At 45.0% G+C, this 26,630-nt stretch overlaps 1 protein-coding gene across 1 annotated transcript in view; it reads left to right on the top strand.

Moving 5' to 3' along the window:
• Window positions 1-819: 819 nt before the first annotated feature.
• Window positions 820-26,630, top strand: part of LOC147889949 (NADH-ubiquinone oxidoreductase 20 kDa subunit) — a 40,401-nt gene continuing 14,590 nt past the window's right edge. The window contains exon 1 of the mRNA XM_087390571.1: window positions 820-1,272. Within this exon, the coding sequence (XP_087246697.1) occupies window positions 893-1,272 (380 nt within the window). The 5' untranslated portion in view covers window positions 820-892. The remainder of the gene's footprint in view (window positions 1,273-26,630) is intronic.

Below are 26,630 nucleotides of genomic sequence, written 5' to 3'. Positions count from 1 at the left end.
TTTCTCTCTCTCCCCTCTATCTCACTCACTGGCAGGAGACATACTTTTTGGTATACAGAAATATTCTTTGAAAAATTAGAAATGTTTTCCAATTGATTGCTGGTGAAAATGGTGTCCTTTGAAAGTTTTGGATTTTTGAAGTCAAGAGAGCCATTAGGTGGAAGGGGGGGATGTGAGTGACCTTAACATGCACAATTATAAAAACACTGAAGGCTGACGTTAGGTGGTGCTCCTTGTGAGAAAACCAGTAAGTGTAAGCCAATAGGTGCCCACGATGTTGGAAAAAATCCAGTTAGTATTAGTGATTCGCCTACGTTAAATGATTATCTAAGGTTGCAAAAAATCAAGGCGACGCGTAGAGCCTTCAAATTTTCAACTCGTCAAACGGCCTTTGAGTTGTATAAAATTATGTCCCTCCATTCTCGCTACTCCTCTCAACCACTCCCCTTGCTCTGCTCTGCTTTTGCTGTTCAACGCTGCCTCACCTCCATCCCCCTCTCTTTCGTTCTCTCCCCTTTCTCTCGCCTTTCATTTAGCGCTACCTCCCTCTCTCTTCCTTTCTCTCACCTTTCACTCACCTCCTTCCCCCACTCTTTCTATCACTCACTCTCACTATTTGACGTTCTCCTTCCTTTCTCTCTCTCCCCTTAGCGTGAGTATCTCACTCGCTGGCCATAAATTTTATTTGAAAAATTCGAAATGTTTTCCAATTGATTGCCGGTGAAAATAGTGTCCCCTTTGAATTTAGGTGTAAGGAACAAGGAAAATACGAAATGAGGGACGCCGAAAAGACAAATGACACACGTGTGGGCGCGCGTCTCTCTGTCCATCATCTTTGTTTCTGCTGTTTCGTCGTCTTAATTTTCACTGCTCCCGTGTTCCATCTGCTGCCATGGCGAGCCTCCTCCCCCGGGCTGCACGCCTCGCCATCGCCTCTCCTCCTCGCCTCCTCCACACCAATTCCATCGCTATGGCCTCTGCCTCTGCGCTTTCCCCCTCCTTCCCCTCTCCTCCCCGCGCTCCTTCCTCCCTTTCCAAACCTGCCGACTATGTCATCTCCAAAGTGGACGCCCTGATGAATTGGGCTCGAAAAGGGTCCATCTGGCCTATGACCTTCGGCCTGGCTTGCTGTGCTGTGGAAATGATGCACACGGGAGCTGCTCGCTACGATCTTGATCGATTCGGCATCATTTTTAGGCCTAGCCCGAGGCAGTCCGACTGCATGATTGTAGCTGGTACCCTCACGAACAAAATGGCTCCTGCGTTACGAAAGTAAGCCCTTGATCTCTCGTCTTTTGTTGTTGGGGTTGTTCTTTGCAAGACAAAAAACGGGCTTGTACAGGCCATTGCTCATTGGTCTCTGAGCTGCGAAATCTGCGTCCTAGTGGCCAGTTGAGTACTCAAAGGATTAATATACTCTTTTGTTCAATCCGTCGTATCTTTTACCTGCATCATATTCTCGAATTTAGACGAATAGCTCGTTTGATTTGAAGCCGGGATCTAAGTATGAAAGCCTTGATTTTATCTAGCGTTGGTAGCACGTATTCAAGTAGATGGTTGAAGCTGACTACAGAGTGTAAGGGGAACCAGAACCAGCTCTCGGCAACCAAAAGACCTCGTATAGTAATGAAAAATGAGGTCCTATTCAGCAGTGCGGGTGACAATGTCCACCCGCTTGCTGTGAATGGCTGGAGGAGCACTTCCTGCCTGAGTTCGGATTTTTAAGTGTGTTCTTCGTGTACGTGTGTTAGCTCTATGGGTGCATAGACAAGACATAACGAGTAAAAGACATAAAGGAACGATGCAACCAAGTATCTCCATTCCTCTTTTTATTAAAAACCAACTTTCTAATAATGCCAACCGCTTCAACTGTTCACTTTGTTAATGTCATCCTTTAGTACCTAGCCCTTTCCCAACCCTCCCCAGCGAACCTTTGCCAGGTTTGCTATTTGCTCGCTTTTTATTCTTTATTCTCGTTTTTCTGTGAGGGTGTTCAGGGTCATACATGTGGCAGTCCATTTGTGGACTCCACAGGCCTTCATGTGGGATGCATGATCAACCCCTTTTCTTCTTCTCATATGATGTCTCATAGGTCGGTTTACAACTTTTAGTCGGTCAATTGGCACTATATGTCATGTCGTTCTAGCTCGATGCAGATAGTGATTCATCTTGTTGGTTGGCCTTTGGATTTATAAGGCATCTATTGTAGTCCTTCCGCACGTAGACACTATATGTAAAAGCTATGTAAGGGATTGTGTCTTGACTTCTGGTCTTAAACAAATGTCTCTTTACATCAATATATTAAAAATTGACATTACTCATCTACAAGCTTGTTTGCCATCTTTATATATAGAGTTTTCCTCAGATGTGACACCCTCATAGATATATATAACAAAAAGCCACCCGTAAGTATAAATGTATAAATGACTTTGTATAAATGGATGCTCAAGTATGTGTGGCTGTGTGGATTTGTATGTGTGAGAGCATATTTTTATACTATCGTCTACACCCACTGTTGGGCGTTGATGACGTAAGTGGAGATGTCATAGTAGCTAGTACCCACTATGCGTGATGGAGTTTATGGTTTTCAATCTTTTGAGTGACTATCGTGAGATTGAAACTGCACCATGTTGTGTTTTTAGAGGATGAGTTTGGGAATGTTCCTGGATTCATCTAGGTATAAGCTACTTGTAAGTATGTGAAGCCCCTCTTTCAAGATATAGGTTGTCCCACATGGATTAGTCGTGTACTAGTCCCTTCTGCCACAACAAACAGCTTGACTGGTATTAGTTTGCGCGGAGGGAAATATTTAGCACCTTCACTGCGAAACCAATAGCAACCTTGAGCGATGTATTCATAATTTGTGTTATTGGTTTTGCATAGTAGTGTCTCTGAGCTTATCCTAGGAAGCATTTAGCTCAAAGGGTAAAGGGCAGTAATTTACCCCTCGAATTTTTTGGAAAAGATCCATCAGTTACAAAATATGAGCATTCCCTTTATTGACTCGGCTATACTACCCCACCCGCTTTAGCGGTAGGCTATTACTAAAGTAGGGGTTCCTAAGAGTAGCTTAGGGCAATGACATTTCCACACACTGAAAACGTTTGGGTTTAGTGGTCATGCTCAATATCTCACCCCTTCTTTCTTGACCTAAGGCTTTTCCGGTTCGTAAACGTGTGTGTGCCGCTTGGCTATTGTGAGAGGGGTTGAGTGAGCATGTCATGTCCATAACTAATATTGTTCGTGACTCACACTACTACCTTGGAAGCCAGCTCCTCTACCCACCAATTGAGATATTGGCTAACAATATTCAGTTTGAGATAGGGGGGTTTTCCTCCATTCTCGAGCCTCTAAAATCATCCTAAGGGCATGTCAAATTTTTTGAAAGCTCTAATAGCTTTTCCTCTTGAGAGCGATTCTAGTTCATTTTTGTTAGCTCTGTTTCAGGGTCTCTTGGAAATGAAAAGAAAAAAAAAAAAAACTCCAACCAAGTTCCTTATTAGGTCGAGGAGGGGGGGTCCTTAAGCCCCCCGCCTCAAAGTGTTGCAGGCGTGGGGCTAACATGCACCTATTCCTTCTTTCTTTACCAATAGAATACGGAGAAAATTAATCCACCATGATCACGTGTGGTTTAGGAATTGCAAGAGATTGAGTAGCACATTCGGCCTGCTTCATGGGCCAAGCTTTCGATGGACATGACATCAACGCAGTCGTCAGGATGTACTTTTACTGGTTCTTTGTTTAGTAGAATGAAACCCTTGGAATTGCACTTCATATGGCATAGAGGTTGCTTCTGCTAGTCCCGCAATAGAGAATGGCAATTGGTCTTATGAGCTTAGGAGTGGCTGGAAATTAGAGTTTCCAGGCATTCTTGGGCTTCCCCGAGAAAGTCCATATCTTGGCGGAGGGTAGGAAAGCTCTCTTGGGATGAGTGGATGGATCCTTGACAGTTAATGTGGTTTCAACTGCCCACTTGGAATAATTCCCAATGCAAATAGGAATGGAGGTCTTTCAACGACTGCTCATTGCACCCCTCCTGTTCATGGCTAAGCATGGAATAGTTCCTCTGCCGAGGTTGGATTACAGGGCTTTTGCTTTCCCGCTGCCCCTTGCCTGTGTCTCCGTTTTGTCCTCCAGGTGCTTCCTTGGCCTTCGTTGCTTTTGAGAGCATTCCCCCATCTCCTTTTCCCCTTATTCTTTTGGCCTTTCTCTTTGTCTGAGCCTTGGCATCGAGCCCTCCTCCAGGAGGCAGCCATTGCAGCCAATTGCCATAACGGCGCTAGTCATACCACGATTGACCATGCGCATGTTTGGACCACGGCTTTAGGACTGTTGCTTATCCTCTCCTTTCACATTATTCACCCTTTTCTCTTAGACCTTGGAAAACTAGAAGTTTCGATCTCTTTGGTAAAGGAGTGCTCATGAATAAGCCTTTATTTATTAGCTTGAGGTTTTTTATGTGTAGAAGCAAACTCACCAACTTTTCCCTTTTTACTACAGAAAAGGTCTTGTATGGAGTGCCATTGTAGCGGGCGTGCAATAAGGGGGCGGACCCCCACCCTGAGGTAAAGATATTCAATAAGACCACTTGGATATGTAGACAACGTGCTGTTTAATGAGTAACTATAAAAAGCAAGGAGAGATATAGAAAGAGACAAACTAATCAACGATACTACTAGTAGCAATGACTTCTCGGGATCCATTAGTTTATATAGAATCCATCTTTTAGGTGTATCGAGATACATTATTTTCACTAGGTGTCTATAATAGAATAGAGTACTCTCCGGTGTCCCAAGGTATCCAGTCCTCCCAGAAGTGTGGGAGATCATACGGCTCACCCACTCAACTTGCTTTGGATGTTAGTTGTGAATCATTCAAGTTTAGGTAACTTTGTTGGCTTTATGAATGAAGGAGCGGAGCGAGAAAGCGCCAAGTGCTTTATCAACGATGCCCACTTTATTGGTACATTCTTGAGGACTTGTTTTCCTCTGCCATGTGCGGGGTCCTCCAGCTCTCCCCTAGGGAGCGGGGCGAGATATGGAAGCAAGGGTGAGCTTGCTTATTCTCTCCGTAGATTCTCAATCTCCTTCAGACTTAGTTAATTGACCCATGCCTCTTTCTCCAGCCGTATTGGGAAATATTATCTTTCGCCCATCTGTCAAGCTCTTCTCCTATGAGTCAATTTTCACTAATGAAGCGCTGATTATTTGTTGGACAGGGGTCATGATTTGTCCCCTCCCCGAATGAAAGGTGTTGGGCCAGCCCTCTCCAGCTCTTACATCCATACGAATGACGCTAATTCGTATCTCATCGTGGATGGAATTGTGAGAAGTGCAGCAGAATCTGGACAGAAATGAGAGAGAGAGAGAGAGAGAGAGAGAGAGAGAGAGAGAGAGAGATCAGGCCAAAACCCTCACCAACTGTTGGGGGAAAACCTTTGCTATAAATGCTCAACACTGCTCCACAAGAGATGCTCAACAATGAGGGAAGGGGGGCCTATATATAGGCTGCCTCCCCCTCCCTGGTCGGCTGATCATAAGGGCCGACTCCTGCCCTTGGTAGGCCGACCCGTCAGCACACCTGTCTGACCCCCCCCTGCTGCACAAAAGGGGGCTGCTATGCAGGCCTATAAGGGGCTGCCTCAATGTCCCAAACAGGCCGACTGCTTGCTTGGGGGCCGACCTGCTCCAGCCTCTAAATGGGGGCTGGAATAGGCCCATAGGGAGGGCTGCGCTCATGCATATGCCCCCGACCAGCAGGCTCTAGGGGGCCGACACCTCCTGCCTTACAAGAGGGCTGCTGTAGGCAGGGTTGTAGCCCAAAGAGATGGCCAGCGACCTGACCTGCCCAGTGCGCCTCACAATGGGGGCTGGAATAGGCCCATAGGGAGGGCTGCGCTCATGCATATGCCCCCGACCAGCAGGCTCTAGGGGGCCGACACCTCCTGCCTTACAAGAGGGCTGCTGTAGGCAGGGTTGTAGCCCAAAGAGATGGCCAGCGACCTGACCTGCCCAGTGCGCCTCACAATGGGGCTGATACGTGCCAGCAGGCCAAGATGGACCTCCAAGTGGGCCCTGTCTACCCTGCTTTACCCTCACGGGAGGCTGGCACACTGGCACAAGGCCCTCTCTCCGGACTGTCCTAACTTCACGGGGGGCAGACACACCCACAAGCAAAGGCCCTCACTCTCTATGGTGACATCAGGAGATGTTGACCTCCAACACCCCCTCTCAGCTCTTGGATGGAACCCAGACGCCCAGGAGCTGGATGTGCCGCTGGAACAATTGGAGGAGTCCGTCATGTGATACTCCATTGCTGAAGACTGCCATAGGTATTGTCGAAGAAGCCCCCTCTTGGCATGAAGCACCTCAGCACACCGGCACAACAAGGCCCGCTCTCCGGACTGTCCTAACTTCATGGGGGGCAGGCACACCCACAAGCAAAGGCCCTCACTCTCTACGGTGACATCAGGAGATGTTGACCTTCAACACCCCCTCTCAGCTCTTGGATGGAACCCATACACCCGGGAGCTGGATGTGCCGCTGGAACAACTGGAGGAGTCCGTCATGTGATACTCCATCGCTGAAGACCGCCATAGGTATTGTCGAAGAAGCCCCCTCTTGGCATGAAGCACCTTAGCACGATCACTAGAAACCCGGTACTATTGCTCCCAGGCCACACGTGCGAGATGCACTCTTGTGGTCCGGTACTGGTACAATAGGTCATCTGGTACAACAACCCAATTGCTGGTAGTGGTACATCACTCCAACAGAAAGTATTGAAATAATAATCCAATTGATACTGCCTTCAGTGCAAGGCCTGCTTTCCTGCATGGGCACTTGTATCTCAGAGCTATACAGCCCCCTATGAAGCCCCCTCCATTAGGTCAGTTGATACAATTAGTACATGTACCACTTAGGACAGTTAGGGCACTTAGTCTAGTTAGGGCATTTAGCCCTAGGATTTGTGCTGTTCTTAGCTCAAGCCATTCTTGAATGGCTTTGATCTTAGCGGGATTCATTTGTACTCCATTCTTGTAAATCACGTGACCAAGATAGTGATTTTAAACAGAAAAAACTCACTTTTCTTTCCATTGATGTAAAGCTTGTTGTCCTGTAATTCTTTGAACATTGTGGCTAACAATCTCTTATGCTCTTCTTTTGACCTAAAAAACACAAGAATATCATAAAAAAGGGTACCTCTGAAGAACCGGTCCGTCATCCTACTGAAGGTAGTAGGAGCATTTGTTAGACCAAAGAGCATGACCAAGAACTCGCATAGCCCAAAAGTCGTCCTGTGGATGGATTCTTATCTGGTGATAGCCACTCTCCAAATCAATCCTGCTGAAAACAATCTATCCAACACATTAGGAATTGAAAAACTGTTCTTGATGATCATCTTGTTGAGGGCGCTGTAATCAACACACATACGATAGGATTCTTTGTCTTTTGAAGCAATAACATAGGAGAACAAAAGGGAGCGGACTGGGTCTAATAAGCTCCTAGGACAGCAAGTCCTATACTTGTGCCATGATCTCCTCGGTCTGGGCTGCACTCACCCGATAGGGCAGTCGGTTTAGAGGCTCAATTCCTAGAATAAGCTCAATAGTATGATCCTCTGGTCGCTCTAGTGGTAGCTCTCCTAGCAAAGACTTTGAAAAACAATCCTTCAAGGATTCTAAGAATTGAAAAATTTTTTTTCCCTGTAGATTTTGGATCATCAACTTTAAGCTTTACAATAAGAAGCGTGACTAGAACAGGTTATTTTTGGAATATCTGTTAGTCATCATGAGATCGCCCCAACTCTTTTGTCTTGATTCCTAGCCTTAAAGCTAGGCCCTCTAAGATGAAGTTGTCTGTAGCTCTTGGATCAAACAAAATCAACACATTTTGGTCTCTTACTTTGCCCTATGAGAGGCAAAATTCTCAAGCCTTTGAATTGGCCACTCTCCCTAGTACATCAGGGAATCGCCCCGCCAAGGTCCTTGGGGCTGCTGCTTGTCTTTCAAGTATCAAAAGGCACGTTTCGATGCTTGCCAATGTTGTGTACTAGACTTGTGCATGGACCTGCTACCGAGACAAGCCCGGTGTAACATAAATAGATAAGGCAGCCCGCAGCCTGGTGGTAAAGGCACATCAAATGGGTCACTCCCATCATCAGAGGAGAAACGGAAGCTAAGCTCCAAGAATGTAAGAACCGGCTTACAATCCTCGAACTGGAAGCATTGTAAGATGTAGCTAAGCCAGCTAGTAGGCCTGCTAATCTTAGCCTTAACCACTACCTAGACTAGCTGAGAAGATAGTAGCTAGGAGGAAAAGGACCGAACATCAAGTAATTGAGAGAATACAAGTGCACAATCACTAGAGAGTACCTGGAAACCATGTAGGAATCCATGGCTTGTGATGGGTTGCAAAAGCAACAGGCTAGGAAGTAGATTCCTAGTTCAACTTAGAGCAAGTAGTGCTCAGCTTTAAATGCTGTTTATTAAATGGCGTTCAAAGATATTTACGAGTACAAGGTACAATAGGGCCCCCTTTTATAGGTATAGGCCTCGATAAACTACCACTTTACTTATGGGATGATTGTCCTAGGATGCCACATAGCAACATTAGGCCAAATTCTTTCTATCTTAAATGGCGCGTTGCCCTATCAACTAGATTTAGATGCTCGTTTGGGAGAGACGAAAATGAAATCGTTTAGACTTCACAAGCAGTTGTAGCTTGAATGAAGAGATATTTGATTAGCCTTCTCCTTTAGTGCTAGCCTTCGTCATGGCTGAGTTTGCCCTTCACCTCCGGAGTGCCGACAGAAACTCAGTACGAAGACTTTGTATAAATGGATGCTCAAGTATGTGTGGGTGAGTGGATTTGTATGTGTGACCCCCACTATTGGGTGTCGATGACGTTAGTGGGGATGTCATAGTAGCTAGTCCTTGCTATGCGTGATGGATTTTATGGTTTTCAATCTTATGAGTGACTATCGTGAGATTGAAACTGAACTATGTTGTGTTTTTAGAGGATGAGTTTGGGAATGTTCCTGGATTCATCTAGGTATATACATCCTACTAAAAGTACTACTATTTACAAAGCCATTCAAAGCATGACTGGCCTACAAATTAACTAAGTAAATTGACCTTTGTTACAGTCCACCTTGCCCAAAGCAAATTTGTTCTCAAATTTGCAATGGTGCTATAGCAAGGAATTACAACAATGGAATGAAGAGAAGAAGCTTGTCACCAAGCTGTAAATATCCTAAGTCAAAGTATTGAGTTGACCATTTTGATCATAATTAAAGAGTTTTCCATTTGTGTTAATTATGGTCAAAGAGTTCCTTTAATGGTCAAAGATACTTGACTCTGGTCAAGTAAGCCTAATTTCGTAGTGGAGACTCGGTTTATTACCAAGAGGGTTAACTGCTATTTACAAGAGAACACAGAGCTGACTACGGTCAGAGAGTGTTGACTTTGGTTAACGAGACTTGGCATGCACCAAGAGGGTTAACTACAATTAACCGAGAGTTGTGCCAACTTCGGTTGGAGAGACCTGGCCATAATTAAGGCGGCTCCCATAATTAAGGCACCTCGACCGTTGGTCAAGCCCCTTTAATTATGATCAAGAGCGTTGACTCCGGTCAAGCAAAGAACATATATATATATATATATTGTTATGTGCGCACATGTGTTCAGTGGGGATGCCCACAGTGACTAGAATTAGTCTAGAGATTATTTATTTATTGCAGGTATCAAGTGGGGTTGAAAGCCCAAGCGCTATGGAGCCTGACAAGCATCTAGGAGGACGGTCGTGTGACCAAGTGCGCCCCGCCATGAAGGCATCAGAAAGAGGAAGAGAGATGAGTCTATGTCTAGGAAGAAGAAGGCCAAGCATCATCGTAAATCTCCTAGTTCTTTCTCTTCTTCGAGCTCCAGTTCTACTGCCTCATCATTATCTTCAGAATTATCAACATCTGGGTCTAGGAAGAAGAAATCAACCAAGAGAAAGCATGCAGCATCAAAGACAGTAAAGACTCGGGAGTTTAAAGATGGTGGAAAGTCAGTCAGATTTGCCACCTTTAATGGCCAGTATGATCAAGCCGAGAAGGCAATGCAGTTTATAAGGCAATTTGATGCTGCCTTTCGTTCTGAAAATTTCAGCGAGTCTTCCAAGCTTCGAATGGTTGGTTTGCACTTGACTGGCACAACAAGTGCATGGTGGAATGCCAAAACAGTAATGGCACAGCTCCCAAGAAGTGGAAGGGCTTCAAGAAAGCCTTGTACAAGCAATTCATGCCCAAACAATTTCGGGATCATGTTCGTCTTGCTTGGGAAAGTTTACATATGACACCCTAGGATACAGTTGAGACTTATAATTAGAAATTTTGGGATTCATATCTGCAAATTTCTCCCTTTAAGAAAGTCTCAGATAAGACCCAACTCAGAAAATATCGGACGAGACTCAATCCCAAGATTCAGGCCCAAGTGATACCATTGATATCACAGACATTTCGGGTCTTATGCATGCACCCAGTGTGGCTAGTCTCATGTACATGCAGGATCCTACTACCATGCCTTCACTTCAAGCCGGTGTACCAGGGGATAAAAAGCCAGTGACCCCCAAGTTTGAAACAAGAGAGTTTCCCAAGGCCCAGGAGAGGGATATCAGCCTCAGAAGCCAAGGGGAAACCAGGTACAAAGGCCCTATAAGGGAAGACCATAGTTTACCCCTGAACAGATTGAATATTTAAGGAAAGAGGCTAAATGCTTCAGATGTTGCATGCAGGAGGAATTCCTGACATACTGGGTCATGTTTCAAACCCAGAGGAACGAGAATTGTTGCTACCATGGGCAAAGTTAGAGACCAGCAAGCGCTGGTTTTATTAGATCCAGGGGCTACCGATAATTTTATATCAGACGATTTAGCCCTGAGGATGGGAATAAAGACGGAGGAGTTGGGTAGGGCTCTGGATGCCGACCAGATGTTCTGTGGGAACCCTGTTCCAGTCACTCCCTTGATAGGGAAGCTCCGTCTTCATGTACAAAGTTATGTGGATCAGGAAGACTTCTTCATTTCTCCACTGAAACATCATGATGTAGTCTTGGGTATGCCTTGGTTCCATCGCAAGGCAGTGAAGCTGACGCTTCCTGAAAGAGTGCTGGAGTTTGTACATAGGGGCAAAGTACATGGTGTGGTTGCTAGGAATAGAGGGGAAACTATTCCCATTGTATCAAATAGTTCTGTTGGAAAAGAAATAAAGTTTGCAGTTTCAGCTTACATGGTTTTTGTAAAAGAGAGAGATGTTGACATGCATGCTGAAATAAGTGAGGCAGATCAAATAAAATTCAGTTCCTTGAAATTTTTAAAGATTGCTTTTCTGATGCTTTGCCAAGGGAGTTACCCCCTTAGAGACCGGAAGATCATGGCATAGAACTCATTCGTGGCAGCGAGCCACCCAATAGGCCCCCATACAGAGTTAGTGCAACTCAGCGAGAGGAGATTATGGCTCAGGTGCTGTTGTCCAAGGGGCTGATTCAGCCCAGTTCTTCTCCTTTTTGCTCCCCTGTACTGCTGGTACAGAATAATGATGGTTCATTCTATATGTGCGTCGATTATCGCGCCCTAAATAAAATGACTGATTGACAACTTCTCTATAAAGGTGCTGACTTATCTCCCTCTTGATCGATACGACAGGGCTGCCCCCTCGCCCCCTTCCTCTTCCTCTTTGTAGCGGCTACTTCCTGCGTTCTTGGTTGTAGGATTGACAAGATGAGGCTCTCGATCCGGCAAGAGGAGGAGGAGCTTTTGGATTCAGAGTTCGCAGATGACATGGCCCTGTACGTGGAGGGCATGAGTAGGGAGCCTTGCGGCAGCAGAGGACGCCGAGGATATTCGAGACTGGGAGGTCGCCTTTGGTTTCAGTGGATTCCGTGGGAACATACAACGAGATAGCTGGGCTGCTAGGTAGGGATTGACATTTCGGTAGAGTAGTAGACTGCCCCGATTCTAGAGAGTGTCCAGCAAAAGTTTTTGTATTGAAGCTCGTGTGAGAAGTGCAGCGGAAGTGAACAGAAACAAGAGAGCAAACCACACAACACACACTAAACTGAAAGGTGAGAAAACGACAAGAGAGACTTCAAGGAATTTGCTGGGGGAAAACCTCTACTGATAGATGCACAAATGGTGCTACAAGAGATGCTCAACAAGTGAGGGAGGGGGGCCTATATATAGGCATTCTACCCCCCCAGTCGGCTGATACAATAGGCTGACTAGCAGGCCATATGTGGGCCAGTTGACAGCACTAGGTGGGCTTACTCTTGCCCTAGATGGGCGGCCCACAACTGCTCGGGGGGCCTATATATAGGCATTCTACCCCCCCAGTCGATTGAGTGGGCTGACTCTTGCCCTAGATGGGCGGCCCACAACTGCTCTATAAAGGTGCTGACAATCATCTTGACCCATCCGGCAATCCTTCTCGTGGCTCATGGTCCTTCCCTCGAACAAAGACTTCTTCACCACTATACCTATCCGGCAGGACCCGCTGCCGCATACAAGCAAGCAATCCTCCTTTTGGAACGAGAAAGCTTGCTGGTAGCCCATCCTGCCTTGTGCTACTAGAAGGCTAGAACAAGTGACGTGACGGCCGTAAAAGGTTTCTTTTGCTCACTAATCCCCTCATTGATACTCTGTTCCATGTCGTCCTCATATGGTGGCAGAGGTGACCATGATAAGCCCTTCGACTTGCACTTCTGCTGCTCCACCTCCGACCGTAGTTCAGCTGTTCTCGTTGCCAACGAGGAGCTGTTCTTTAATTTTATGGAACTCGCTTGCCATTCAGCTAGTAGTCACACAACTATTTGAACAGCCTATTTTGCTCCAGCCAAGCCCCGTATAGGTGCCTCCCTTTCACCGAGAAGATTTGAACTGCTGTTGCATCGCCATTTGTAGCTTTGCTGACCACAGCAAACCTACGACTGATTTGCACCGCCACTACTTGACGTGGACCAATTTTTAGCCGCATCAGTTCATACAGGCGCCAACATCATTGTCTATACACGCATCCGTGTAAGCATCATTGTCCTTGCAAAAACAGTCTGTGCTAATTGTACAGATGTCGACTCCTAGCTGGTTCCATCCGTATGGCATGTCAGAAATCCGTACGTCTGTACATTCGTACAGTTTCTGCACCTAAATTTGTCCATACAATTGCCCGAAAAGCTACTGTACAGCTGTAGACACGTGCAAAATCCGTCTAAGTTCAGCTCTATTTTCAGTTTACAGGTTGCATATGCAGATTTAGTCAGCTCTGTTGACTTTCTGATTGCTTGACTCGTCCCAAATTGGGGCTTTTGACATTGGGCTGCAATTTTGTAAAGGAAAAGGCATTTGGCATTTTTCCAAGCATCTTTCCACTCAGCATGAGTGAGATTTGTAGACATTTGCTACTTCTTGCAACCTGATTTGGCAGGTTTTGGGGCTTTTTGAGGCTAGTGATAGTTTATTGTGGTGATTGCATGCTGGTGCATTGACATTCATCAGAAATTGCTATTTGCCCTCTTTTTGACATACTTTCCTTTTTAGGGAAATTGGGGCTTATGCAGGGTTGACACTTGTAGTCATCTCCTTTGCCTCGGGACTCGATTTCAGGTCACTTTTGAGCAGATTTGAGGGCTAGACAGGGCAGCTTTATGCTTTTAATGCATTGACGTTTGCAGATTGTTGCAGTCATACATTGCAGTACAGCCTTCTGGATTTTTCTTGGGCATTCACATTTGCATATCTTTTGTTTGTTTGTTTTATTTTTTTAGGTTGACATTTGCAGATTTAGTGTCAGCTTTTGAGCAGCCTGCCCGTTGCAGTGATAGCCTTGAGGCTTTGATAGTGCAGAGGACACTTTATTTTTTGGGGATTCTCATTTGCAATGGCCAACATTGGCTTGTTTGTAATGATTTCAGCTGAAGACAAGCTTGATGGTACCAACTATCCCATGTGATTGTACTTGGTGTGCCACTGCTTGGTATCCAAGAATTCTGGGGTATTGTATCTGGGTCTGAGACTAGACTGGTCTCTCCACAGCACATGCACCTACTGCCACCGCATCCACTACAAGTGCTGCTACTGCTACTACAGCCACCTTTGGCTTTACTACCGTTGTTGCACCAGATTCTCCAACACCGGAACAGACCCGCTGGGATCAGAGGGATGCCCATGCACATGCCTTGATTGCACTTGTAGGCAAGAAATTCATTATTCCTCGCATCATATTTTGCAAGATAGCCAAGGATGCATGGGATACTTTGGCCCATTTGTATTGGGTTTGTAATGAGGCCACCATTGCCGTTTTGAGGAAACAGCTTGACGGTGTACACATGTAAGAAGGGGACAGCATAGATGCTGCTCACCAAAGTCAAGGACTTTCGTGAGCAGCTTATTAATGCTGGTGAGATTCTACCATATGCTCACGTAGTTTCCATGACACTTGATGGATACCAGGAATTTGCTGCGACATGAGGTTAGTTAGTGGCCATGGGTAACCTCAACCACTATGCGTTCGATCAGCTTGTTTCCCTATTCCTGTAGGAGGAGCAGAGTTGTAAAAAACCGGGCTGCAAAGTTGCATGCACGTTTAAGCACATTTGTGTTGGATAAAATGCATCGTTCTCATTTTTAAAAAGAGGGTGTGACTCCTCCCTGGCCCAATCCACTAGCAAGTGAAAATGTTGTCCAGGATGCTCCTCTCTTGTATAAAACTTGTCTATGTCGTGAATGATGTCTGGAAGGTGAGGCCGCAATCGCAAGCTCAAGACCTTGGCCAGGATCTTGTATGCGGTATCCAAAAGCATGATTGGTCTCCACTCACGAATGTCCAATCTATCTCCCCCTTTCGGGATCAGGCATATCCAGCCTTGACTCAAGGATTGTGTGAGTGAGAACTAGAGTCAAAGATAACCTAACAGACAAGACGAAAAGGCATGCTTTTTTTTTTTTTTCCCAAAGAAAGGAACCTTCTATTAATGCTTGAAAGATTTCATACAAGACAACAGCCCCGAAGGTGCTGAGTATGAAAAAATCGAAAAAGGCTGAAAGAAAAACTGGCCTGTTCCAGAGAAGCACAGCTCACTGCCTAGGGGGTCTCGGGAATCGGGGCTAACAGCCAAGTGGGGGGACTATACAGCCAGCGAATCCCTCGTGGAGTGAAGATATAGAAAACACCTGCAGGCCAAGCCTTGCAGAAACGAGACGAAAAGGCATGCTAGCCTTCACAACCACTATAGAGTGTGTTTGTCTTCGCAAGTTACTTGCAGATCTTGATGTCAACCAGGCATCTTCTACCTTGATCTACACTGGCATCGAGGGTGCTTTGGCCGCTGTGCGTAATCCTATCTTTCATGTGTGTACAGAGTACATTGAGGTGCACTATTATTATGTTCGAGAGAAACTCTCAGTTGGAGTATACAATTGTCCTATGTTCCCACGGATGATAACTTAGCAGATCTCTTCACGAAGGCTCTACCATGACCCAAGTTTGAAGCTTTTGGAGAAGCTTTACACTTGGTACCATTTATTACGTGATTCTGCTTCTTTGTACTATTATGGGTTGCTATATGCATCATAGACGAATATTGGCAACCATGATATAGCTTCTAGGTATACTTGAGATGTATCCACGATACTTCAGCCATACCATGGAGGGGGGTTTGTTAGCACTTAGCCTTGGTATGGCCTTGTAGGCTAGTTAGGACCTTTAGTCTTAGTACACCTAGTTCACTTGGACAGTTTAGTCCTTAGTTGACTAGTTGACCACTCTTGTACTTTCTTCATTATCCATTTGCAAGTACACTTCATTACCTCATCTTGTTGTTTTCTCCCTTGCATTCCAGCTTGGTTTCATTGCTTCCCACACCCAACACTAGTCACCTTGGAGGCATGGTAAGAGGGTTGCTCAGATAGATGCAACTGTCCCTAGAGTGGGCCTCTACTAATGAGAGGTAGCATAGATGTATCAGGTGGATGGGTGCTTTCTTAGGAATAGGAGCTCCTCTTCCGTGATGGGATATCTCAAGGTGTATGCCTTAGGCACACCTTGGTTTCTATGTGTGAGTGCTAGAGGCACAGTTAGGTGCCCACAAGCACAGTTAGGTGGTGGAGAGCCACATAGGATGATTGAGAGAATCTAGGAGCAGATTGAGGAGATGATTGTGGAGCTTTGAAGTCATCAGTGATGTCAGTGAGCATGTATGAGGTGCCTACTTAAGGACCTCACTCTTCTTCATTCCATAATGCAAGTATTCTGAGTTTGTGTCCACTCTTTCCTTTCCTTTCAGTTTACCAACATGGTATCAGAGCCCTTTGATCCCCCTTGAGCCCATTTTTGCCACATCATCATCTTCTTCTTCATCTTCTTCTTCTCCATTTTCCTCCTTCTTCCCAAAATCTTTGAGAGCTTGGTTCTCCGCCTGCAAATGACCATTGCCCAAACCCTCTGAGCTGGAAACTCCTCTAGTATGGGCGAACTTCCACCTGCAAGCAATTGAGAAAAAAACGTCTCTGTTGGCTGCCATTCTCCAAACAGCGAATTTCTTCTATTGCTCAATACTCCCTGCCTACTCTGCCATTGCCTGAGCCCTCTTAGGAGTAGATGGGCGACCTCAAGACGAAGATTTTGAGCCATTTTTCAGCTCATTTGGTTCAGTAACGAGGGAGAAATCGTCAAAACTCAGGTTCAGCCTGTAGCAACTCCCCCGGGCAAAAGTGCGCACCATTTCGTCCAACCTCTGTGCTGGACCCTCTCTGGTATATGAGCTTTCTTTTGCTTCAGAAAGCCCTCTTTTCCTTGCTTTGAAGAGTGAGCTACAAGCCCTCCAAGTTCAGCCTTTTAGTTTTGACAGTTTTGGACAAGTTTTTGAAGATGATGCTATTGAAAATGCTACTCTAGCATTTCTGGTTTTTTGAAACTTTCAATAACTTCAGTACAAGTGTGGCTTCAGTTTTGTTTTGAATTGCTAGACCTGGTTTTGATTGGAAAGTATTCATTTTAGCCACTTCTATGAAGCATGTAAGAAGAAGCATCATTGTTTGAATATTGGTCACTAGTCTTTGCTACATCAAGTGCTCATATTTTGGAAGTCTTTCAGTTATTTTTTGCCTTGTAAGAGAGATAGACACTGCCCAATATTTGGGTTAGACCCTCTCATGGCTACCCTATTGAATCTAGAGAAGTTCAATGGAAAGGGCTTCCACACATGGCAGATGAAGGTGAAATTTGCATTGATGAGGGAGAACTTATGGGGACTTGTCAAACCTACTCCTACCGCTTCTTCTACGGCCTCCAATGCTGGAGAATCCTCAACTCCGACACGACCGGCAAGGGATCCAGCTAGAGAAGAAAAAGCATATGGTATCATTGCTCTTGCTTTAGGAGATGATTATATTCACCATATCTCTGACTTGGAGTCTCCTTCAGAAGCTTGGCAGAAGCTTGACATGATTTTTGGTGCTAGCTCTCACATCTCTAAACTATCACTTTAAATCTCTTTCTTTGAATTGAAGATGGCTAGTAGTACTACTTTAGCAGCTCATGTCAACTATATGCGGAGTCTTATGACTCAATTAGCTTCTATCAACTCTCCTATTACTCCAGATGATGCTATGGCAGTGTTACTTAAGAGTATGCCTGAAGAATATGATCACATAGTTACCACTTTGAAAAATCTTCCTAATCCTAATCTTGAAGGTATTATCTCTGCTCTCCAAGAAGAAGAAAGGCATATGGAGCTCAGGAAAGGCAATGACACTGTTTATGCTGTAAAAGTCCAGAAGGGCAAGTATACCCCTTGCAATCACTGTGGAAAGACAAATCACCTTTCAAAGGACTGCTTCAAAATTAATCCATGCAAGCACTGTGGCAAGAACAACCATAATGAGAAGTTTTGCAGAGCCAAAGCAAAGACAGAAAATGCAAATCTACTTTCAGTTGATGAGCCTCCACAAGATGAGGCATCATTTGAAGATTATGCATTTTAAAACATCTCTATGTATGCTCCAGATCTCTCTTTTTATGTCAAGGTACTCAGCTTGGATAGTCCTCCAAAATGAATGAAATAAACTATTGTGTTTTGTGTGTTTTGTAAACACCTCTGGTCACCTTATGATGTAGGCCATGTGTATGTTTTGCTCCATGGTACCTCCTGCAGACATTGTGTGCATGTATATGCAGGGGAGATAACCATTGGAAGGTCTTTTTGTATCCCTTTTTGTTTACCTTACACCCATGGGAACCCTTGCTAGCATGAGAACCTAGCCATAGATTTATCCTTGACCACCATGAGATGGCATGAGAAACTATGAGACTAGATGTATCCTTGACATAGCCTGAGGCATTCCCTTGAGGGGGGGTTTGATGGGATATCTCAAGGTGTATGCCTTAGGCACACCTTGGTTTCTATGTGTGAGTGCTAGAGGCACAGTTAGGTGCCCACAAGCACAGTTAGGTGGTGGAGAGCCACATAGGATGATTGAGAGAATCTAGGAGCAGATTAAGGAGATGATTGTGGAGCTCTGAAGTCATCAGTGATGTCAGTGAGCATGTATGAGGTGCCTACTTAAGGACCTCACTCTTCTTCATTCCATAATGCAAGTATTCTGAGTTTGTGTCCACTCTTTCCTTTCCTTTCAGTTTACCAACATTCCGGTCATAGATATCGTGGGGTAGTGGAGAGAACACTATGGTCTTCAGTGTGCAGTATGGTGGCAGGTTGGTCAGATCCCTTGATTTTGATGTGATTTTTGATGCGCACCTAGAGCCAGTTAGAGGTGTGGGCTTTTTTGCGCAGTGTTATTTTGCTTCTGGCTGGTATGTCGACTTTGTCCAACATTCCTCTTGGTACTTGGAGGATTTGGGGGTGTCCCCATAAAGTTTTTTCAGTGGGATTCAAGTGAGTGGGAGTGGATTGTAGGAGACAACCATGCAAAGGTCTTCCCTTCTTTGCTTTTAATAGTAATGTGAGGAAATTTCATGTTTCTGCAAGAGGTTGGAGACCTTCCTGAGCTTATCATTGGGAGAGGTTTCAAATCACCTTGGAGATTCAGAGTTCGTTTTGAAGGAGGCTTTGTAGTTCACTCAGGTCACTCTTTTCTATTCATGGAGGCCATATCCATGTCTGACAGATGCCCATGACAAGTTTCTGCTAGTTCTCTCGTATGATAGTCCCCTCTTGTGTGGGAAACCTTTTCCATTACACTTGCGGACCTTCCATCCAACATGCTGTCTTTGGAAGGGCATAAAAGTGAGTGCTGAATTTGAAATGAATGAAACAACATTGCTCAGGAATTAATGCTACTGGGAATGCCCTTAATAGTTGTTACCTGCTATCCAAGGTGGAGGTTATGTTGTTTATCCTTGTGGGTGACTTTCATAAGCATTGGTGTTGTCAAACTTTTAGCTGACCACAGTGTGTCAAATTTTTGCATTGTTTCTTGCAAAGTATTATACAGAGCAAGGTGTATGCTGGTCAGTGGTATCTCAACAAGCCTGGGATTACCTCAAGGATCTCTCAGACTGCAGAAATGTGGGGGGCCAGCAAAGGCAGTGGTCAGAACCAATGAGTTCTGGAACTGTTAAATAAAGAGACGCACTTCAAAACTATAAGCTGACCAGTGCGTGTCAAGTATTGCACTGTTTTTTACAGGGTGTTAAAGAGAGACCATGTTGTATGCTGGTGTCTCAATAATATGTCTCGAGATTTTCGTGGAGATCTCAGATGCCTCCACATTATTGTCACATTTGTTCGCAAGCTCGCAACCAATGACTTTTTGCGTTATTAGAAAAAGAGCTGCAGCTCCCTATGTGCGAAAACATAGGCTATTAGGCTCTTTTCTAAGACCCCTTATTTTTGCTGCAATTTCTGTTTACATCATGAGTTCAGGTAGGCCTTTGGATTCCTTTAGATGTATCTCTCTTGTTTGTCCGAGCCTTCTGGAAAATAAGATTTTAATGGTATGGTATAGTGATACGTAAATCTTGGGAAAGATGAGGACTAGATTGATTTTGTGAATGTCCTCGACATCTACAACCTGGTGCTTGCTGAGCACCTTACTAATTGAGTAATGGTTAGACATTATCGGAAGTCAGAACAAGATGCCGGCAGGGTTCCTCCTAGCCATGCCATTGGCATTGCTTGTTACTCTCAGCAGCTATGGAGGCACATTGGAGTAGGGCATACACTGGACAGAATAACAGGTGGGGATATGGACAAGAGCATCTGGGGATAGCTTCCCCTCTACTTTTGTTTTGCAAATGCATGAACCTCCTTTTTTTAGGTCTGGACGTGCTAGACTTTCGAGGTTCAAGGCTGTGACTGGAGGCAGTTTTAGGATCAATGATGGCAGCCCAAAGGAGACCATGCAGTATCTGCAGTGAAATAATATGATACCCAGTGCACTCGAATAGTGCAGTATCTGCAGCAAAATAATTTGATACCTAATACACCCTACTAGCAACGAAATAGCCGCCGACTTACAGACTGGATGATAGGTTTGATTGGCCTGCAGTTTGGTGCGGTGGCATAAACCCTGTGATAAGAGTGCTGGCAACAGTTGGTATGTGTGGTCCGCTGTGGTTTCCTAGCTCTGGCTGCACCTCAAATGAGTGCCACTGTCACCCTCATTGGCTGTGCTTCGGGTCTGGTGAACATGGAGGGAAGGTCGCCAAGCCTGATCTGTGCTGCAGCCTTCTGTGAGGCATGGACATATAATGTGGATTGCTTTTTTTCCGCTCATTCGAAACTGTTGGAGATATCATAGCCAAAGAGTGTGTGGTATGAAGTACTAGGTGATCTAGTACTACTAGTTTATGTGTGTGAGTCCTTTGTGAGCGCCACGTGTCATCATGGGACTTATCCCATATGCACTAGGTGCTAGTGTGTGAGTGTGTAGCCTATATATAAAGGCTTGTACTTCACTTGTCATGATATACTTGATGAATGAATGAAAGCCTTCATGGTTTCTACATTTGTGTACCACTTCTTCTCTCCCTAGCCTCTCTCTCTCTCTCTCACACACACACACACACACTTTTTTCTTTTTGGTGAAAGCAGATGACTATATTAACATAAAATCAATGTACATGACATTAGACTCCAAAGGAGAGCCCAATGAAAGAACTCAAAAACAGTGAGAGAACACTTCAAGGCTAGTAGCATCCAAGTCCCTTGCAGCAAAACTATCATATAAGGATTGCTTGAGAGACATTCTGAAGAAAATATATGTCTGAGAAAATTGTTGACCCATCCTGGAATACAGTCTCTGTGTCCAAATGGTCCATAGTACCCAAAAGCGAGTCCAGTGAAAGAAGAGGAGGAATGGAGACATCTGAGATGAGAAGCATCCAAACATCCAGAAGAGTTTCCCAAATCGGATAGAGGGAAACCGAAGCCGCAGCAAATGGGAAACATGAGTGATCAATATGCGAGAGTGTGGGCAAGACCATAAGAAGTGAGGAACTGTCTCGCGGTGATGAGAGCAACGGGGGTAGGAAGAGGAAGCAATGCGACGTGCTGCCAATTTCACCCCAATGGAAAAAGCTCCCATATACATCTCCAAAAGAAAAGCCTTTGTTTTAATGGCAATTTGGATTTTCATGAGTCGTGATTGCCACCAAGATAAAGGCTTATCCAAGTTCCAAAGAGTGTTGGCATGCTTGTCAATCCATGGCAGTGAAAGAAGAAATCTGTAGACCTTCGAGGAGGTCAGATTATGCATTGAAAGCGTATGCGTAGCAGGAGGTAAGGAAGTCAAATTCCAGTCCAGTAATCTGTCCTGTACAAACAGTGGAGGAACCGGAATAAATGGCTGCAACATAGTTGAAAGTGTTTGCCAAATGGACCTATGATGCAGTCCCAAGGAGAATGTCCTGCAAGCTTGTGGAAATGAAAGCATACATCCTTGTTGATCCACAACATCGCCAACAAATCTTATGCCCAATTTCATGAGATTGTATGCTTTAATAGGTGCCTGTAGAGCGAGAGGCGATTCAAACACCTTGCTCCAATGGATGCTTTCCAAGCGAAAAGAATTACCATGATGAGAGGAAGCACCTGTCCATTTAGCATATGAAAGAATTCTCTTCCAATCATGAATAAAAGCAGTAGAAACAGGGCAACTAGGAATTTTCCCCTGAAATGTGGTCATGACTACTTCCCAGTGATCTGTAATCCAATGCCCATATGCATGGGAAGTCATGTTTCCACACATAGCTGCTAACATAATAGCCCATGGCTGTTTTTGCTGAAAGAAATCAGCAATCATAGTGCTCTTTCTTGCCAACATATGAACCTGGAGATTGAGAATATTCAGCCCCCCATGAGTCTTGGGTGAACAAATAGACTGCATTGGGAGTAGCCGCAAAGCCTTTTTGTGAGATTTGCTTTTCCAAAATATCTCCATAGCCTGAGACATATAGGAAGCCAACTGCTTAATAGACCAGGGAAGAAGAGGCAAATAGAATTGCACATATGCCATAATGATGGACTGTACTATCCGAAGTCGAACATGTAGAGGCCAAGTGGACAAATGCTAGTATTCCAGCTTCTTGTTGATCTTTTGAAGCACCCATTTGAGCTGGTGTTGCGGAGTAATATTCCAGCCAATGGGGTAGCCTAGATGCCTCACAATAGTATGGGAAGAGATAATGTGGCTTGACCAGAGAAGTGCATGCCAATCAGCTGCTTTCATAGCTAGAAGTTTTGATTTCTGGAAATTGATATGCAGTCCAGCAGCTATACCAAAGTCATTCAGTGCATGCATCAAATGAGAAAGGTCACTTTGAGAATTCCTGGGCATAAAGTATGAATCATCAGCATATGCTTGTGCAAGAAATGACTGTGCCCCTGGAATTTGCAAGCCATGAAGCTGTCCTGTGTCTGCAAGATAGTCCATGTGCAACAGTAACGGATGGGTAGCAATGGCATATAGTAAGGAACTAAGAGGGCATCCCTGTCTCACTGAGCGGGTCATAGTCCAAGAAGCCCCAAGCAGGCACTGCGCCGTGGCCTGAGAATAGAGCCAGTAGATAATATGGACGAGCCGAGGGCCAAATCCCAATTTATGCATAGTCTGAGAAATAAAATCCCAATGGACAGTATCAAATGCTTTCGCAATGTCTACTTGCAGAATGAGAACATCTTGTTTAGAATATTTGGCATACTCAATCGCAAGCAAAGCATTGGAGATATTGTCAGTAATCTGCCTTCTGGGGACAAACCCATACTGCCTAGGATGAAGTCCTGCTTGCAAAAGGAAGCGAACCCTGAGGACAATCATTTTAGCGATGAGTTTGTAAATAACAGGCATGAGAGATATAGGCCGCCAATCAGCCATCGTCTCACACAATTTTTTTTTGGGAATCAATTTGACCAGGCCATGTTTCCAGGATGGAGGAAGAGATTGTTCTGCCCAAGCATGATTGATCATTAGAAGAAGAGTGTTCTTGAGATCACCCCAAAATGCACGGAAAAATTCGACAGTCAAACCATCCCAACCAGGAGAGCTGCTTTTACGTAGATGACTCAAAGCATCATCCAATTCACTAAGCATAAAAGGCTGCTCCAATGCATGAGCCTGTTCCCGAGACAATATGGGCTGGACATGCATAAGAAATTGAGACCTAGCTGCATTCACTTGTCTCAAATGATCAGGCTGAAGAGAAAAGAGATGCTGGAAATGACTAGAACATTGCAATTCCAATTCTGATTTGGAAGTGGTCTAGGTGCCATCATCTTTCTTGATCCTGCAAATATCCTCCTTTCGCCTATCCGCGTGGAGACCTTTAAAAAAGGCCTTGGAGGAACAGCCCTTATCCAAAAGGAGTTTCATGCGAGCTCGGATTTGCCACTTCTTTAATTTGCGAAGAGCTACTTTGGGGCAAGTTTTATGCCCACCCCGTCCTTCGGGTAATCGCAATCGCTTTTGCGTTCTTTGGGATACAGATCACCCAACCCCTCCTTCTATTGCGGTAGAAGTGGAGGATGTCCCCCTTGGTGAAAAATATTTTGATTTGAAATGGGGAGTCTTTGCAGGTGCTTGCTTCACATGCCATAAGTTTGGCCACTTAGCTTCACAGTGTCTTGCAGTCCTGCATCAGCTCCCACCTACAGCTATTGCTCCAGAAAATCCTCCCCCCCCAACTTATGGCCCGGGGCCTAAGGTTATGCCTACTAAACTCGGTGATGTGCCATCTAAATCTGTCCCTTCAGAGGAAAATGTGGTTCAGGTTTCAGCCAAGCAAAAGGATAAGGGCAAGGGCAAAATTTCAGAATCTCATGCCTCCCCCCAGGGTGCCTGGCAGCAACCCAAAAAGGTATTCGCTCTCAAACCACGTCCTTTACAATCTCGCCATTGGGATGCCTCAACTTCTACCCCTGGTCAGACCTCTACCCCTGCTGACAGCCTCACTTCCCAACTGTGGGTTGATGTGTTAAAAAAGGGCATCCCTGTATGCGACAATGATGAGGATCGTAGAGCTAATGATCCAGAAGGCCAGGTGGATGTTGATGTCATGGCTGAGGCCTGACAGCTACTTTACTTTGCTTTTGGTTTGACTGTACATATCCTCTATGTCTACTTCAATTACTTGCATCACATACAACGTCCAGGGTCTTTGCAATGTCAATAAGTGGAGACTTTTCTGGCATTATGTACATAGCATGCATCCCGATGTGATCTCTTTACAGGAACACAACCAACACTTCTTGGCTGGTCAGCAAGGCCACTATGCTGGTTATGATATTTTTTATGCTGGTACAATGCACTTTTCGGGGGTCTGCATGCTAGTAAAACATGATATGCAGCCCATGGTTGCTTACAATGACCCTCAGGGTCGATGGATGGTGATCAGGTGCACTTGGCAGGCTGATCTCTATGAAATAGCATATGTTTATGCATCACAAACCTCTGCGACTAGAGCTCAAATGTGGGTCTCCCTCAAACAATATCCATGGCTGTCCAATGCTTTTTTGTGTGGAGACTTTAACAACTCACCTGCCACTCAAGACAATACCACTCATCGTTCTCACATGATCCCCACTGAGCTTCGACATTGGGAAGATATGCTCTCATCCCTGCATGCAGAAGATCTATGGCTCTCAACAAGGGACAGAGATATGGGTTATACATATCATCACTGTCACCCGACTTCTCTTTTCTCGCTTCTATTTCACTGATCACGGGAGTAGCACCATAAATTATCCACCCAGCCAATTCTATCAAGGCTTCCCAGCTTGGGAGAGAGAGCTGTATCAAAATCACGTAATTCACAATTCTTCCATTCTCTCACAAGCCTTGACAGACCCCAATTCCCTAGATAGATCTAGATGCCACATGTCATCCATATAGGGCCTTTCTAATGCAACATTTCACCCCTCTCTTGGGATGCATTTAATTCCTTGCCCCTAGGCACATTCTTTGCACTAGGCCCTTGGTCTCAGATCTATCTAGTCCGGTGCTATCAGCCCTCACCTAGGACCTTGACATTAATCCCTCCCGATCATTTACATAAAGCGCAAACACATACATTACAAAGATAGATCCTATAAGGGAAATGTCGACTGATTCTTCCGAGGTCATGCTACCTCGGCTAGAGCGTAACATTCCTTCCCTCTTCAGACATCAGCGTCCTCGATGATAAAGTCTGGGAACACTCTCCGCAACTGATATACGGATTCCCAGGTAGCTTCCGATAGAGGCTGACCATGCCATGCAACCAACACTGTGGGTATCTTCCGATTTCGTATTTGCATTGTTCCTCGGTCCAGGATTCTTGTTGGTTTGCGCCTTGCAATATCCTCTATCTCCTGAAACAAAACCACACCTTCGATTAGTGAGTCACCAGTATGTAAAAATTTCTTTAAACGTGAAACATGAAAAACCGGGTGCACCTTACACCCCTGTGGCAATTCTAATTTATAGGCTACACTGCCTATTCTCTTTAGAATTAACCACGGCCCACAGTATCGAGGTGATAACTTAGCACACTCTCCTGAAGTCAACGACTTCGAGTGTGAAGGAATCCTGAGAAAAACTTTTTCTCCTTCTTCAAATACTCTTATAGACCGATTTTCATCCGCATACACCTTGGCTCTATCCATAGCCTGACGGATATTAGCTCTCGCAAGTGCTAGCATCTCCCGCATCTGAACTACAAAGTTCGCGGCACTAGGCACTTTCTGAGGTATTCCAACTATAGTTGGATTAGCTGGTCTATAACCATAGTTCAGTTCAAACGGACTGAACCCAGTAGATGAATGTTTCCTATCATTGTAGGCAAACTCCAACAATGGTAACCACTTGTCCCATGTATGTTGCCTCAATAACACATATGCTCTCAGCATATCCTCTAAAATCTGGTTGACTCTCTCCGTCTGACCATCCGTCTCAGGATGATCCCCACTACTCATTCCCAACTCAGTCCTTAGTGTCTCGAATACCGCTGTCCAAAAATGACCGGTAAACCTGACATCTCTGTCTGACACTATGGATCTAGGCAATCCATGCAGACGAAATATATGTCTAATAAACAACTCCGCTACTTGCGGGGCACTAATAGACTCTCTAGTCGGAATGAAGTGAGCCATCTTGGTTAGATGA

The sequence above is a fragment of the Dipteris shenzhenensis genome, chromosome 19 (genome assembly GCF_047967505.1).
Source record: "Dipteris shenzhenensis isolate YYH24624 ecotype China chromosome 19, Dip_SZ_1.0, whole genome shotgun sequence".
Classification (NCBI taxonomy): Eukaryota; Viridiplantae; Streptophyta; class Polypodiopsida; order Gleicheniales; family Dipteridaceae; genus Dipteris; species Dipteris shenzhenensis.
This window is presented reverse-complemented; position numbering and strand designations above follow the sequence as displayed.